Raw genomic sequence first — 14,237 nt, 5'->3', positions numbered from 1 at the left:
TATATCCTGCTTTACTATTATTTGTGAGAATTATGTAGAGTTTTGTGGCAATACAAATAAGTCAAACATTAAACATACATTATGCTACTGGCGATGCTAAATTAAAAAGTTCCGCAATTAGAAATACCTATAAAGGCTGGGGACATTTATTTGCCCATGACATTTTAGGGAAGGACTTTTATGTAAACCTTCGAACTCAATTGAACATTTTCTGTGCCTTTTTGGATCTTCAATGGTTCTTATTTGCTAATTTTCCTTAATTTAATTTTTCGACAGAACATTATTTAAATCCTTTTATAAATATACACGATTCGAGGAGGAAATCTCGGAAAAAATGTTAACAATACAACTATCAAATAGAAAAGAAACTCTTTTAATTTGCCTTGGCAGCTTCCGTTGAAACTGGGGCGGGGCTGAAAATTGAATAATTGAAATTCATTCCTAATCCTGTGACATTATTAACCGATGCACATTTCAGAATATTCAAACGATTTTTGGTTAAGTGATGAGGAATACAAAGAATTATAAATCTGATCTTTAGGTATGAATGGCGCCCAATTATAAATTCTACGGCTGAGCTTGCAGATATTTCAGCGGTTACGAAGCTAAAATTATACTGTATTTATCTCGGATGCTTACCTTGTGCCACACCATTTTGCGTTAAATAACATTTTGTTTAATCACTCCTATAAAAGGGAGTTCCCATTCTCAAAGGGAATGCGAATTCCCATTCACAAAATAACATTTCGTGAAAATTCCCATTCACATTGATTTGCTATTACCAAATTAAGGAAACAAATAACATCAGCTGATATTTTCGAACATTCAACTATATTTCCTGATAACTGTGAAATTTTCCTTATTTGGCTGAAAACCACAAGTGGTTATCGTTAGAGCACTCCAGCACTTAAATGTGAATAAATCTTTTGTGTCTCGTACCAGCGCTCGTTACCGTGATGCTGGTAGCGTAGCGCGACGTCAAGGAAGTGGACGGAAGAAAACAGCACAGCAACATCAGCAGAAATGGTTCGAAAAGTAAATAAGAGACTTGATTGAAATCCGCGTCGCAGTGGCCGAAAAATGGCTAGTGAGCTGAACATATCGCAATGTTCCATTCGACAAATGTTGAAAAATGAGCTCGGGATAAAGCCATTGAAATTCCAAAAAGTGCAAGAACTTACACCACAACAGAAAGAAAATAGACTCAAAAGAGCTAAAGAGATGCTTCGCTTGGCCGAAAGTGGTGAACTGCCGAAATTTAGTTTTCTCCGATGAGAAAACATTCGTTGTCCAGCAGTTTGTAAACAACCAAAATGATCGTGTTTATTTGCCAAAGAGGTCAGCTGAAATGTGCACCTTCGTTTGGCCACCGGAACTCAAGCGCCGGCCATGGTGATGGTGTGGGCCGCCATAACAGCCGATGGTCACTCTCCGCTCGTATTAATCGACCGTGGTATCAGAATAAATGCCGAATATTATCGCATTCAGCACGCGCCACCCAAGAATAGCACAACGCACAATGGCCCTCAAAATCTCCGGGTATTTTGGAAAGCAAGGTTCGCACTAAAAAATTTCAAAGTGTCGATCACCTCAAAAAAACCCTTCGCCGGGAATGGGCCAAAATACCGCAGAGCAACATTCAAGCAGCGTGTGACGGTTTCATTTGGCCGTTTGAAGATCATAATTCTTGCCAAAGGTGACCAATTCGAACAAATCTAAACTTATTCTAATATTTGATGCTATTTCCGACACTTTTTGCTTTCATTCAATAAAATTAAAAAAAAAAATGTAATAATTATGGCGTTGGACTTACAGTTTTTTATCTCACCCCGTATTGTAGACACAATCCATTTGTTCAAAAAGCATTTTGTCTAGGCTCTACCATTTTAGGTCTTTGTATGTAGGTCTTGTTTGTATGCAACGATTTTACTAAATGGAAGTACCTTAAAAAAATATATATCAAGTGATCGCACGTATTTTGAAATAAGTCCATCAATCAGAGAAAAACAACAAATGTTTTGCCATTATAATCAATCAATTGACTAACCAGTTATTTTCTAGTTTCAGCCTGAAAGTATACAAAACATTGACAATATAAAATCATTCTGCTAGTATATGGGACAAGAAAGTACAGAAAGATGATGAAAATGTCAAAATATTATTGCCATCTCATCTAAGAGTCAGATGTGCTAAATAATTCTTGTTTTTCTTTCGAAAAGTTTTCATTGGTAAAATATTTTTTTATAAATCTGTGAGTACGGCTACAATCCATAGAAAAATTTGGGGCAGATTCTAGTGCGTTCTGCTACAGAACTATTGCCGGCGAAGCCTAAAAGTATGTATTGTTCTATTTAAGTAGACTTTTAGCATTGATCCTTATATTTATGATTTTGTAAGGCAATTTATAGTTTGTCAATATATATCGCCTCTTAGTCGATGAAAAACTGTCGAAAGGCGATTTTCAGGCCGATTTGGCAATGACTTAATAGTCAATTGGTTGGTTCTTGGTTTCAATTCAAACGTGAAAAGTTTACTTTAAATAATAGTTAGTTTTTAAGAGTATGGCCCGGGGGGGAAAATAAAATTTTCCTCATTCAATTTCCTTCGTTCCACAAAAACTACTCTTTCCTGCTTGTTTTCAGACTCTTTCCAAATTAATTGCCTTTGGATTTATATGATGGAAGAACCATGTCTTCCACACCCATAATTTATTTCATTTTGGAAGTAGATACGCTATTGGCAACTTTTTCTCACTCCAAATGTAATGGTAAATTGAGATTTACAGAAAATTTGCGCTCGTTTTCTTCTTTCATTGGGAATTCAATAACAGATGGAGCCATAGATAAATTGCATCAAAACTCTTTTGAAATTCCCGTAGATTTTTGTATAATAAACTAACAAACAATTACAACCTCTGGCACTTTTTAACCATTTCACATCTCCAGCGTTGTGAGATCTTCTTTTCTTCTTTTTTTGAAAAGGTGGTGTTGTTGTTTACTATTACTCTCTCTCTATGATAAGCTCTGTAGCACCAAACTAGTCTTAGGTGAATGAAATGTTTTTTTTTTTTCTTTATTTTATTTTGATGTGATGACAGTCTTTTAGATTTCCTTTAAAAATAATTTGAATTATTTCTCAATACCCTGTATGCCCTGCATGCTACGCCCCTGCCAATTGCCAGCACCTCCCTTAAATAAGTTGCGATTAAATAAAACTTTTGTTAAGTTTTGAGTTTTGTTTTTTTGTTTAGGTTTCTCTTTATATATAAGTATGTATGTTTGTTTTTTTTTTTCAATATATATAATAATAGAATTGTTTGTTAGTTTGGTTTTTTGTTTTGTATGGATAAATTGATTTTAATAAAAGAAATATATTTTTGTTGTTGTTGTTGTTGCTATATGAATTTGACAATAAATTAGTATAAGTAGTTAATTAATTAAGTAATGCGACAATTAAACGGTTAAACATAAACATACATATGTATGGCTAATTAAAAAAGAGAATTCTACACACATACAAATATATTTTTGTGATTTTTTTTAGGTTTTTTTGTTTTGTTTTTCTCTTGGGTTTTTGTTGTTGTTATATTAAAATTGTTTTTGGGTTTTTCCATTCTTGCTTTGTTTTTGTTGGTTTATTTATTATTACTTCCTTTCTTTCAGTATTGTTTTTTGAAGAATAATTAAACATTGATATAATAAAGTTTATGGTTAATTAATTATATTTTTCTTGTTGTTGTTGTTGTTTTTAAGTGTATGCTTGTTGTTTTCATTTGTAAGTAGAATAAATTGTGGTTTTCCTTCAATTAAATAAATAACTTGAAAAAAAATTAAAACTATGTTTACTAAGTTTTTGTTTGTCATAATGATTTTATTTTATTTATTTATTTTTATTTTTTTAAGAGAAAGAGAGTTAAATGTAAATAAACATAGACAATTAAAATATATATTTTTTTGTATTTAAGTTATAATTAAATGTAATATAATTAATTAAGTAATAATAATAATAAATTTAATTTGCTCTACACAATGTGCGCGGTTGTTGAGAATTTTTGTTTCGGTTTGCATTTGTGTCTCGATTTTAGTATTGTTGTTATTGTTGTAGTTTTTAAAGACATTTCATTATAAGGAGGTCTACTAGAATTTGAATTTTAGTATAAAGTTTTCCATATTTATTTCGCATTTAAGTTAATTGGGTGGCTTGGTTTTTGTTTTTATTTAGGAAGGAGGTTTATTTGGTTTCCTGTCTTTTTTTGCTTGTCCTCTTTTACTTTTATAGCTCTACTCATGTGTATTGTATTTTTCATATGGAATATGGAGTTATTCGCTATCTCTTTTGCTTTGCGTATTTGAATTGTCTAAAAAGAGCATTTTATACTTTACTAAGTAACAAAGATTTTTCTTGTTGTTGTTGTTGTTTTTGTTCTTGGTATTTTTTATTAAATATTTTCGTAATGTGTGCATTTTCACAAAAAGAAAAAGGAAAAATTAGCGTATTATATAATTTATTTTAAAAATTAAAGAAAAAATTTGACTAGTATTTTTCGTTTTTTTAAATTGTACAACATGTATTGAGTATAAATAAGTCAAAGCATAATTTTACGAAGTTTTGGTTTCTCTCAGACAGATATTCTAGAAAGCACGTAAACTCAAATAATTCGTTACTGAAAGTTAAACATTACAGACGATGCAAAGAAGTGTGGAAATGAAACGTCATCGCAAGTAATTTTTTTTAGAATGACAGGGAATTAAAAGCAAACGTTATCAAAAGCTTGCTGGTAAGTCAAAAGCTTTTTCCAATACATCATACATTGATTAAGGAAATAGAGGTGGTTCAATGAAATTCTCTTATATATAGCATGAAGCAAAAGCTATCTTAATTTTGATTAAGAAGGAAATATAGACCAGCCATCTTGCGAGATTATATTTTGTTAACCCATTAAGAGATTTAAACGCAACGCTATTTTGGATATAATAGATATTGTGTTTTTAATTTTTTGTGGGCAAAAGAAAACTGTCTCAATGCTGAGTTTATGTGGGAGTTGCTTTTCCACGTTCGGGGCCGGGCTAGCTAGAGCATGAGCCAAAAAAAGAGATAATTTAGAGAAAATTAAAATTCTGTTTTTCTTTATATTTTACGATTCCATTTAATTGTTTTCAAACATAAATGATTGCCAGAATAATTTATAAAGCAAATGAATAAAAAAATATTTGTATAAGTTATGACTTAACACTGTTTTGTTCTGGTTTTTAAGAAGCAAAGATAAATTTGACTGGAAAGTGATATTTTTTCTTGAGCATCTATGCATTAAATAACTAAATTTACCCTTTGCCATCGCCACCAATTTTCTGAGTAATAATTTTCTCACTCTCTCATATTAAAATTTGAAAGGAAGAGTAATGAGAACATTTTTTTTACTCCTCTCTCATATAAACCCAGCGCATAGAGACTCTATGCACTGTGTTTATGGGAGTAATCGCCACCAATTTTCTGAGTAATAATTTTCTCACTCTCTCATATTAAAATTTGAAAGGAAGAGTAATGAGAACATTTTTTACGCCTCTCTCACATAAACCCAGTGCATAGAGTCCATGCACTGTGTTTATGGGAGAAAGAGCGTAGCGCTGCTCAAAAATCAGACCTCGATCACCAGTCAAATTTCTCCTAGTTTTTTTTTTTTTTAAATTGTCAAAAACCCCGTGTTAAGACATAATTTATACATATATATATATATATTTTTTTTTTTTTTTTTTGTAATAATTCTCTTTCTGGCCAACATTCCAGTATAAAAATAATTGAAATGAATGGATAAATATAAAGAAAAATATAATTGTTATTTTCTCTTAAATAATCACTTTTTTGGACTCGGTTTTAAGCAGTGCTGGCATAGACGAATGAATATACAGACAACGGAATGCTCCCTCGGCTTATCGAAAATAATTCGAATCAGCAGATTTCATTTCATGTCATTTCAGGAGTATGAGTACAAATATTAAAGTCACTCGAATCTAAAAGGTAGTCGAACATTTTTCCATAATGAGATCTACCTGTACATTATATGATGACGTCAATTAAATGACGCCATTAAACCAGTGCAATTCTAGAAAAACGATTAAATGTGATTTCGACTTCGAGTAGCTCTACCGGCAAAATCAGCACGTGCCTTCTGGCCATCTGGATAGAAAGACAAATCCAGCATTCTGTTGTCTACGTATTCATTGGTCTATGCCAATGTTGAGCACGAAGGTGTTCTGGCGCAAGCGGCCAATTTCTCTTAGTTTTTGTTAAACAACCAATCAGCCAAAGCCTATGTATTATTCAATTTACTCTTTAAAAAATAGGTCTAATAACAAATTTAGACAATATTCGTTTAAAAAAAAAGTTGAAATATATTATTATTTTTCTCTTGAAAATTCTCTTTATATTATTTTGCTCAGCTCTGGTCTATGCTCATTGCAGCTTTAATCAGCACTGCACAAATATGAGTCCGCAGAAGACAATATTCAAGAAAAAATTAATATTCTGATTTGTTTTGTATTCTACATTTCTTTATTGGTTTTAAATATGATGTTGATCCAAAAGTGTTAATAAAGCTAACAATTAACAGTAAAGCAATACATAATATCATAGACAAATTAGGTATAGACTAAAAAGTTGTCTCATCTGTTATCTCTGAAAAAAGTGCTTCAATAGATGTCGTTCATGCTGTGAGAGAGGTTCAGTAGACTTACTCAATTCTCTCAAAATACAAAATATTGAATATTTTTATGATTCTTTATTATTTATTAATTGAAAATGAAACAGTAACTTTGTTTATATTGACATTACCCAACTATGTCGTGAAATATAAAAATATAGAACTTAAATAGCAGAAAACGGAATAAATTGTTTTCGAAGTTGAGTGATTTCACTAGCCTTGAGTGACTTGACTGGATCAAGATCAATCATAGTGACATCTGCCGGAAGGGGTAAATTTTGAAACTTTTTAGTCTACCTTTATTTGTCTATGATAATATTTTAACACTGATTTGTTGCTGATTTCTAAAACCAAAGAGAAATTGGCTGGTGAGCGGGCCCTTGTTCTTGACTGCTTTAATGCAACTAAGCATTTGTTAACACATTCCATTTATTAACTCTCTCTCTCTCTCTATCTCTCTCTCTCTCTCTCTCTATGAAAGTTTTGACGCGAATGATCTCTATGCTTCGGATCCAGATCAATGTTGTTTGAAAAAAAGCTCTCAACTAAAACTGGTCAAGCTTGACACACCTACAATGATATGGTTTTAGGAAATTTTTAGATCTTAACAAGGAACAATGGAAAAGTCTTTAAATGACCAAACCCCTCAAGAGGAGGCCAAAGAAACGTTCATATAAAATTTACTTCAGTCTTTTTCATCAAACCATTTGTTGTTCTTTTATATTTATAACCTTTGCCTTATTCAAAACCATTAATTTAGTTACTTATTTGTATATTTGTTTTTTTCTTTGTGGGAGTTACTCCTTGAGTTAACGTGCATTAAAATATCTGTCTTGTAATTTTGTTGTTGCTGTTGTTACTCTTCGATGATTTAGTCGTCTTTTGGCCGACCACAACATTTATGCTTAAAATGTTATTTGCTGTTGTTGTTGTAGTTGTTTTTGTTGCGTTTAGTTGCTGATGCTGCTGCTGTCGGTGAGCTGCTTAAGCTGTTTTTGTTTTATTGGTCTTAAAGCTTACTTGCAAAACACGATTACCTAAAGTATAACCATTCAATGATTGTATAGCCACAACCGCTTCATCATAATTGGTCATAGTAACAAAGCCGAAACCTTTGCATTTGCTGGTCTGCAGGTCACGGATTACCTTAACCGATTGGACGGCACCGAATGGGCCAAACAATTGCCACAAGACGTTCTCCTCGGTTTCGGGTGCCAAATTATAGACGAATATACACCAACCGGAACCCGTTATGGCATTCCCCGGCAATATGGAGTTGGCCAAGAGATCACCAGCCAATGGAGAATATCTAAAGTAGTTAAATGTGGTAGGAGAGAAAAGAATTGAACAAAATATATTTATATTAATTATAGAAAAATAAATGTTACGTATTTTTTGGTATTTTGGGACAAAAGTAATACACAAAACTTTTAATAATTTGTTTCCGCTTAGAGCTTATTAAAAGTTTCGTAATTTCATTTCTACATTCATTTGGGTTTCTCTAAAAAATGCTTTCTTATACTAAGAAGTTTTTTGTCAGTATTTTTTTTTATTTATTTTTGCTGCATGCTAACGTGTAGAAGTGAGAGACAGAGGTCAAAGGGAATTGCATCTACAATTCTAAAGGGGTATTCACATCCAAATCAAAAATAATTAAATGGTTTTTTTAAAGTGAGCCTCCAACAGCAGTCCTTCTAGATAAAAATCTTTGTCTATATTATACAGGGTGAGATGAAAAAACTGCAACCACCTTCAGACTGCCGTCATTTCTAAGGCACTCGTCCGAAAGCTGTTAAAATATCCCAGTGACAGCTCATTATATTGTTTACAAGCGTACAAAAGCATTTTGGTGAGAATTTTCCAGAAAAAAGTTATTCGTGATGGAATTCAAGTATGATTTCTTTATATTTGGCAGCATTTAAAGGTGAATAATTCTTTTGTGTCTCGTACCATCGTTCGTTATCGTGATACTGGGACTGGTAGCTTAGGCCGACGCAAGGAAGTGGACCGAAGAAAACAGCAACATTAGCAGAAATGGTTCGAAAAGTGAAGAAGCGACTTGATCGAAACCCGCGTCGCAGTGGCCGAAAAATGGCTCGTGAGCTGAACATATCGCAATATTCCATTCGGAAAATATTGAAAAATTATCTTGGGTTAAAGCCATTGAAACTCCAAAAAGTGCAAGAACTTACACCGCAGCATAAAGAAAATAGACTCAAAAGTGGTGAGCTGCCGAAGTAGTTTTTCTTTGATGAGAAAATATTCGTTGTCCAGCAGTTTGTAAACAAACAAAACGATCGTGTTTACTTGCCAAAGAGTTCAGCTAAAAAGGTGCATCTTCGGTTGGCCACCAGAACTAAAGCGGCGGCCATGGTGATAGTGTGGGCCGATATAACAGCCGATGGTCGCTCTCCGCTCGTATTAACCGACCGTGGCATTAGAATAAATGCCGAATATTATCGCGAAAATATTCGGGAGTGTGTATTAAATTCTTGGGCACGAAAACATTTCGGCCGCAGACCTTGGATATTCCAGCAGGACTCAGCACCATCGCACTCAGCACGCGCCACCCAATAATGGTTACAAAATGAGGTTCCCCGCTTCATTTCCAACGCTCAATGGCCACCGAAAATCCGTTGGACTATTGCACCTGGAGTAAGAAATACCAAAGTGTCGATTCGCCGGGAATGGGCCAAAATACCGCAGGGCAACATTCGGGCAGCGTGTGACGGTTTCATTGGCCATTTGAAGGTCATAATTCGTGCCAAAGGCGACCAATTCGAACAAATCTAAACTTATTCTAAAATTTGATGCTATTTCCGACATTTTTCGCTTTCATTCAATAAAATTAAAAAAAATGTAAAAATTCTGGCCTTTGACTATGTTGCAGTTTTTTATCTCATCCTGTATATACTTTTTGGTGTCTGTAATGTATATTTCGAGATGTTACAAACGGAATGGCGAACTTGATATGCCCTCCATACTATGGTGGAGGGTATAAATTAAACTTTTTATGTTGAGTTCTCTATTTATTACAAAATTAATACTTGGCCTCATAGATTCCCTATTTATTTTAGGTGATATTCTATTTAATGCTCCATCTCATCCTACTCGTAAATTCTTTTCCAATTTAATTTACCACTTGCGAGCTTTTTTTTTGGAAAACTACAATAACTTATTCAGCAGTGTTTCATTAGCTGATTCGTTAAGTAAAACAAAAAAGATTCTTTATTGAAATGAAGTAAAAGGTAAATAGTTTGATGCGAGATATTTGCATGGTTGTCTCTTAATCAATTTGTAGATGTTGTATACATGATTATATGCCCCCTCCATGGACCGGTGTGTGGTGTGCATGCTGATCCCGTGATAAGGAGAGATGGGACCATCGGTCTGTAAGGGCGGGTTACACAAAATCTTTATCCGGGTTTATTTTGATAAATACCAATCACTATACGCCTTATTAATAGCATAAAGTATGTAGAGGCGCTATTACTCTCTGAGGAAAATGTTGCTGGACAATTCCTTCATATAAAGTAGCCAGTATTTTTTATACATGCAATAGTCCTAACTGTACGCCAGAAAATGTCAACAACTCTATTCCAATGAATAAAACTGCAATTATATTTGTGCTAAATGTGAATACCCCTAATATCGAATTAATTAGGAATTATAAAAAATTGAAAACAAATGTTCCCCTTGACCTATAAGTGATTGTGATAGATGTTTACAAAAGACACAAAATGACGGTTGATTATGGTTTTATTAAAATTTAAATAAAAAAAATATTTAATAAAAATAAACATAAATTTGTTACATTTAAAACTTAATTTTTTTTACAGAATTAAATAACAAATCATAGCAAAAATATCAACATCGAAACACATTAAAAATCGATAACAAAAATTAAAAACACATCTCAAGAAAGAAAAATCATCGGAAAAATAAAGAACCAAACAAAGAAAATCACTACAATTGAAACGTTGCCAAAAACAAATTGTATGCCAAAACTTTAGTTGCTTTTTTGGTAATAATAATTTTAGTTGTTTTTTTTTTTTGGTAATTTTTTTTCAGAACAAATAAAACAATAAATAACAAAATGAATTCACCTTTGTAAACCCTTGTTAATGGCAAACAGGGGGCTTTTTCCAATGCTAAATTTATAAAAATCAATGTGGCCAACACACAAAAACAATAATCGAAACGAAAAAATTTAGAAAAAGAATAGAAAGAAAAACATTTTGAAAAATATAAAAAATACACAAAAATTCATTTTAATATTAGTAAACTAGTTTTTGTTAGAGAAAAATATGTTGTTGTTGTTTTATTGGTAAATAATATGTAAGTAGATCTTGAGAATAAATGTTCTTTTAGTGTAAAACCAAAAATTATGTGAAAATGCTTGAAAGAAATTAAAAATAAAAAAATTTAAGAAATTTGTTAGTTTTTGGAGAACGGTTAGTGGTGGATACGTGGTGTAAAGGAATACTGGGGTTTATCCGCCAAAACTTGTGTCCAAAGTTTTGATGTTTGGGTTTATTTTCTTATAAAGTAAAGTTGGAGTACTTTGGGAATGGTACAAGGGGAAGTGTGATCCCTTTTCGGGGGGAAAGAGAGCTAAATTGTTTGACAATATCCCTGGGAAAATGTTTACCCTAAAGCATGCCTAATCTTTATCTTGCTCGCAAAAAAATCAGATGATTTTCAAATATTTTCCATTTGATATTTATTACATACCTTATGCGGCCAGCCGATGGCAAAGCTCCGGCAGTCAGACGTCTAGTCGCAGCAGCTGCCTGTGGTGTCAGATAAGCAGCCAACGGTGGTGGGATTTGAGCTTTGGCGCTATTGCTTGGATTGTTGGCAAATTTAACAGTTATTGGTTCCGTATAACCCTTGGGTGTCTTGCCGTTGAGTTCTTGAATTGCACGTTCGGCTTCGTTGCGTTGATCGAAACGTATAAAGCCAACACCTTTCGAGAGACCTGAAAAGTTACACATGAAATTATTTTTATGAAATTATAAAGTTCTATTTTGGAAAACAAGCCAAAAACAAAAAAAAAAAAAACAAAGAAAACAAAAACGAAAACGTACCTATGCCATTTAATAAAAGTTTCTTGATAACTTCAATGTCTAAAATTAAAATAAAAATAAACAATAAATAATGGAAAACATAAATTGAATTAAAAACACAAAAAAGCTACTCAAGAATAATAAATGCATGTGTACACTAAGGTGATTTGGTGTCATGAAAATCAATGTTATCGGTTTTATTTTCGAATTAGAATTTTATCAGTTTTGGTTGTCATAGAAGCCAATGTTATTGGTTTTGTTATTGGAAATAAACCAAGTTGCTTAGAGCTGTCACTTTTCATTTGCTTTGGATTTTTTAAACAATTTTTAAAGGATATTCAAAGGACTAAAAATGTGGATTTTTTAAACAATTTTTAAAGGATATTCAAAGGACTAAAAATGTGGATTTTTTAAACAATTTTTAAAGGATAGTCAAAGGACTAAAAAAGTGGATTTTTTAAAAAATTTTAAAGGATATTCAAAGGACAAAAAATTTGGATTTTTAAAAAATTGTTAAAGGATATTCAAAGGACTAAAAATGTGGATTTTTAAACAATTTTTAAAGGATATTCAAAGGACTAAAAAAGTGGATTTTTAAACAATTTTTAAAGGACTAAAAATGTGGATTTTTTAAAAAATTTTTAAAGAATATTCAAAGGACTAAAAATGTGGACTTTTTAAACAATTTTTAAAGGATATTCAAAGGACTAAAAATGTGGATTTTTTTAAAGATTTTTCAAAGGATATTTAAAGGACCATAAACGTGGATTTTGGAGGAGGTTGGAGGTTTTCTCGTCATCTCTTCTGAGCGTTCTTCGTCCAACAACACAAAAACTACCACTGCTGATGCCCTCTTACTTTACAAAATTGACAAAACCAACTTGGTTTCATGACACCAAATGAAACCAACATTGGTTTTCAAAAACGACAATAAGCAAAACCGACATGGTTTCTGTGACAGCCCTGATTTACAACTTTTCGAAGTGGTTTTACAAAACCACCACCAGATCTTAACACCAGATACCAACAATGACCTCTATAAAAAATTTAAGGTTTTCAGCTCTATTCCTTTAACCAATACCAAATTTAGTACTATTTGGAATTTTTCGTACAATTGTTACACATATTTCTAAAACCACCTCCATATCTCAAATCCACATACAGTCAGAGACTTAAATATCAAATTTGAGGATTAGAGCTCTATCCCTTCACCCAAAACCAAATTTAGTACTATATAGTACTTTTCGTACAATTATTGTACACATTTCCAAAACCACCTCCATATCTTAATTTCAGATACCGACAGAGGCTTTAATATCAAATTTGAGGATTGCAGCTCTATTCCTTCGCCCAAAACTAAATTTAGTATCATTTAGTACTTTTCAAAATTTCAAAATTTCAAAATTCTAGCTTCATCCGTTCCCCCTAAACCAAACTGTTTCAAATTTATTACCATTTAGTACAGTTCGCAAACTTATTACACATTTCCAAAACAGTCTTCGTATATATCAAACTTACATTCCAACCTTGATCCTCATTCTAAATTTCAAGTTTTTAGCTCTCTCCGTTCAAATAAAACCACATGGTACCATTTAGAAAGTTTAGTATCATTATTTTGTAAACTTCAAATTTGCATTTCTAAAGACCCTTTGGTACATCTATCCTACACTCCATCTCATGACTCATTCTAAATGTCTGGCTCATCTCGTATTTTCCAATACAAAGTATACAATTTTTGTTCGTATCCTTTTGGTAGGATTTTCCAAAAACGCAGCCTTATCATGCTCATACGAATCAAGATTGACCCTCTTACAAAATTACAAGATTATCCAGTCAGTAATTTTTTGGTAGCGCTCAAAAGTATGCTTTAGATGTTAATCACGAGTTAAAAGAGCAATTCGGAATATTGAGTGAATAGCAATTTGCGCGATAAAAGTTTCGAATTTTGTTATGCTGATTTTTATACCCTGCTTCTTGGAAAGGAGGGTATATTAACTTTATCATTCTGTTTGTAACATCCCTAAATAATTGTCGTATACCATAAAGACATAAAGTATATATTTTCATAATCAGCATAAAATTCTATGTCGATTTATCGATGTCCGTCTGTCTGTTGAAATCACGATGCAGCCCACATTCTTTTGACGTAGAGCCTCAAAATTTAGCAGAACAATTTGTATTGTGTCTAGGCTGGTTGGTATTGAAAATGAGATATATCAGTCCACGCTTTGGTATAGCCCCCATATAACGGTACCTCCCGATATTCGGTATTTTGATTATTTTTGCCACATTTTTTCCCGGATTTGTCAAATTGTAGGTATTTGTAGGTCATAATGGGTCCTAGTTCGTGTGACGATACATTGTATGTATAGGTCCACGTTTTGTTAAGCTCCCATATAACGATACCTCCAGATATTCTTTATTTTGATAATTTTTGCCACATTTCTTCGCGGGTTTGTCTAAAAATTGGT

At 32.5% G+C, this 14,237-nt stretch overlaps 1 protein-coding gene across 5 annotated transcripts in view; it reads right to left on the bottom strand.

Moving 5' to 3' along the window:
• Positions 1–1,809: 1,809 nt before the first annotated feature.
• Positions 1,810–14,237, bottom strand: part of LOC131804640 (ELAV-like protein 3) — a 31,784-nt gene continuing 19,356 nt past the window's right edge. For 2 of the 5 annotated variants that reach the window (XM_059127695.1, XM_059127697.1), the window contains exons 5-7: positions 11,432–11,678; positions 10,804–10,848; positions 1,810–8,006 (exon numbers count right to left, since the gene is read on the bottom strand). In XM_059127695.1, the coding sequence (XP_058983678.1) occupies positions 7,682–8,006; positions 10,804–10,848; positions 11,432–11,678 (617 nt within the window). In that variant the 3' untranslated portion in view covers positions 1,810–7,681. Of the gene's footprint in view, positions 8,007–10,803; positions 10,849–11,431; positions 11,679–11,787; positions 11,827–14,237 lie in introns of all 5 variants that reach the window. The other 3 variants (XM_059127694.1, XM_059127696.1, XM_059127698.1) reach the window with 3 other exon arrangements.

The sequence above is a fragment of the Musca domestica genome, unplaced genomic scaffold (assembly GCF_030504385.1).
Source record: "Musca domestica strain aabys unplaced genomic scaffold, Musca_domestica.polishedcontigs.V.1.1 47, whole genome shotgun sequence".
NCBI classification, from domain to species: Eukaryota; Metazoa; Arthropoda; class Insecta; order Diptera; family Muscidae; genus Musca; species Musca domestica.
Note: the sequence above shows the minus strand (reverse complement) of the source record. Positions and strands in the feature narration are given on the sequence as shown.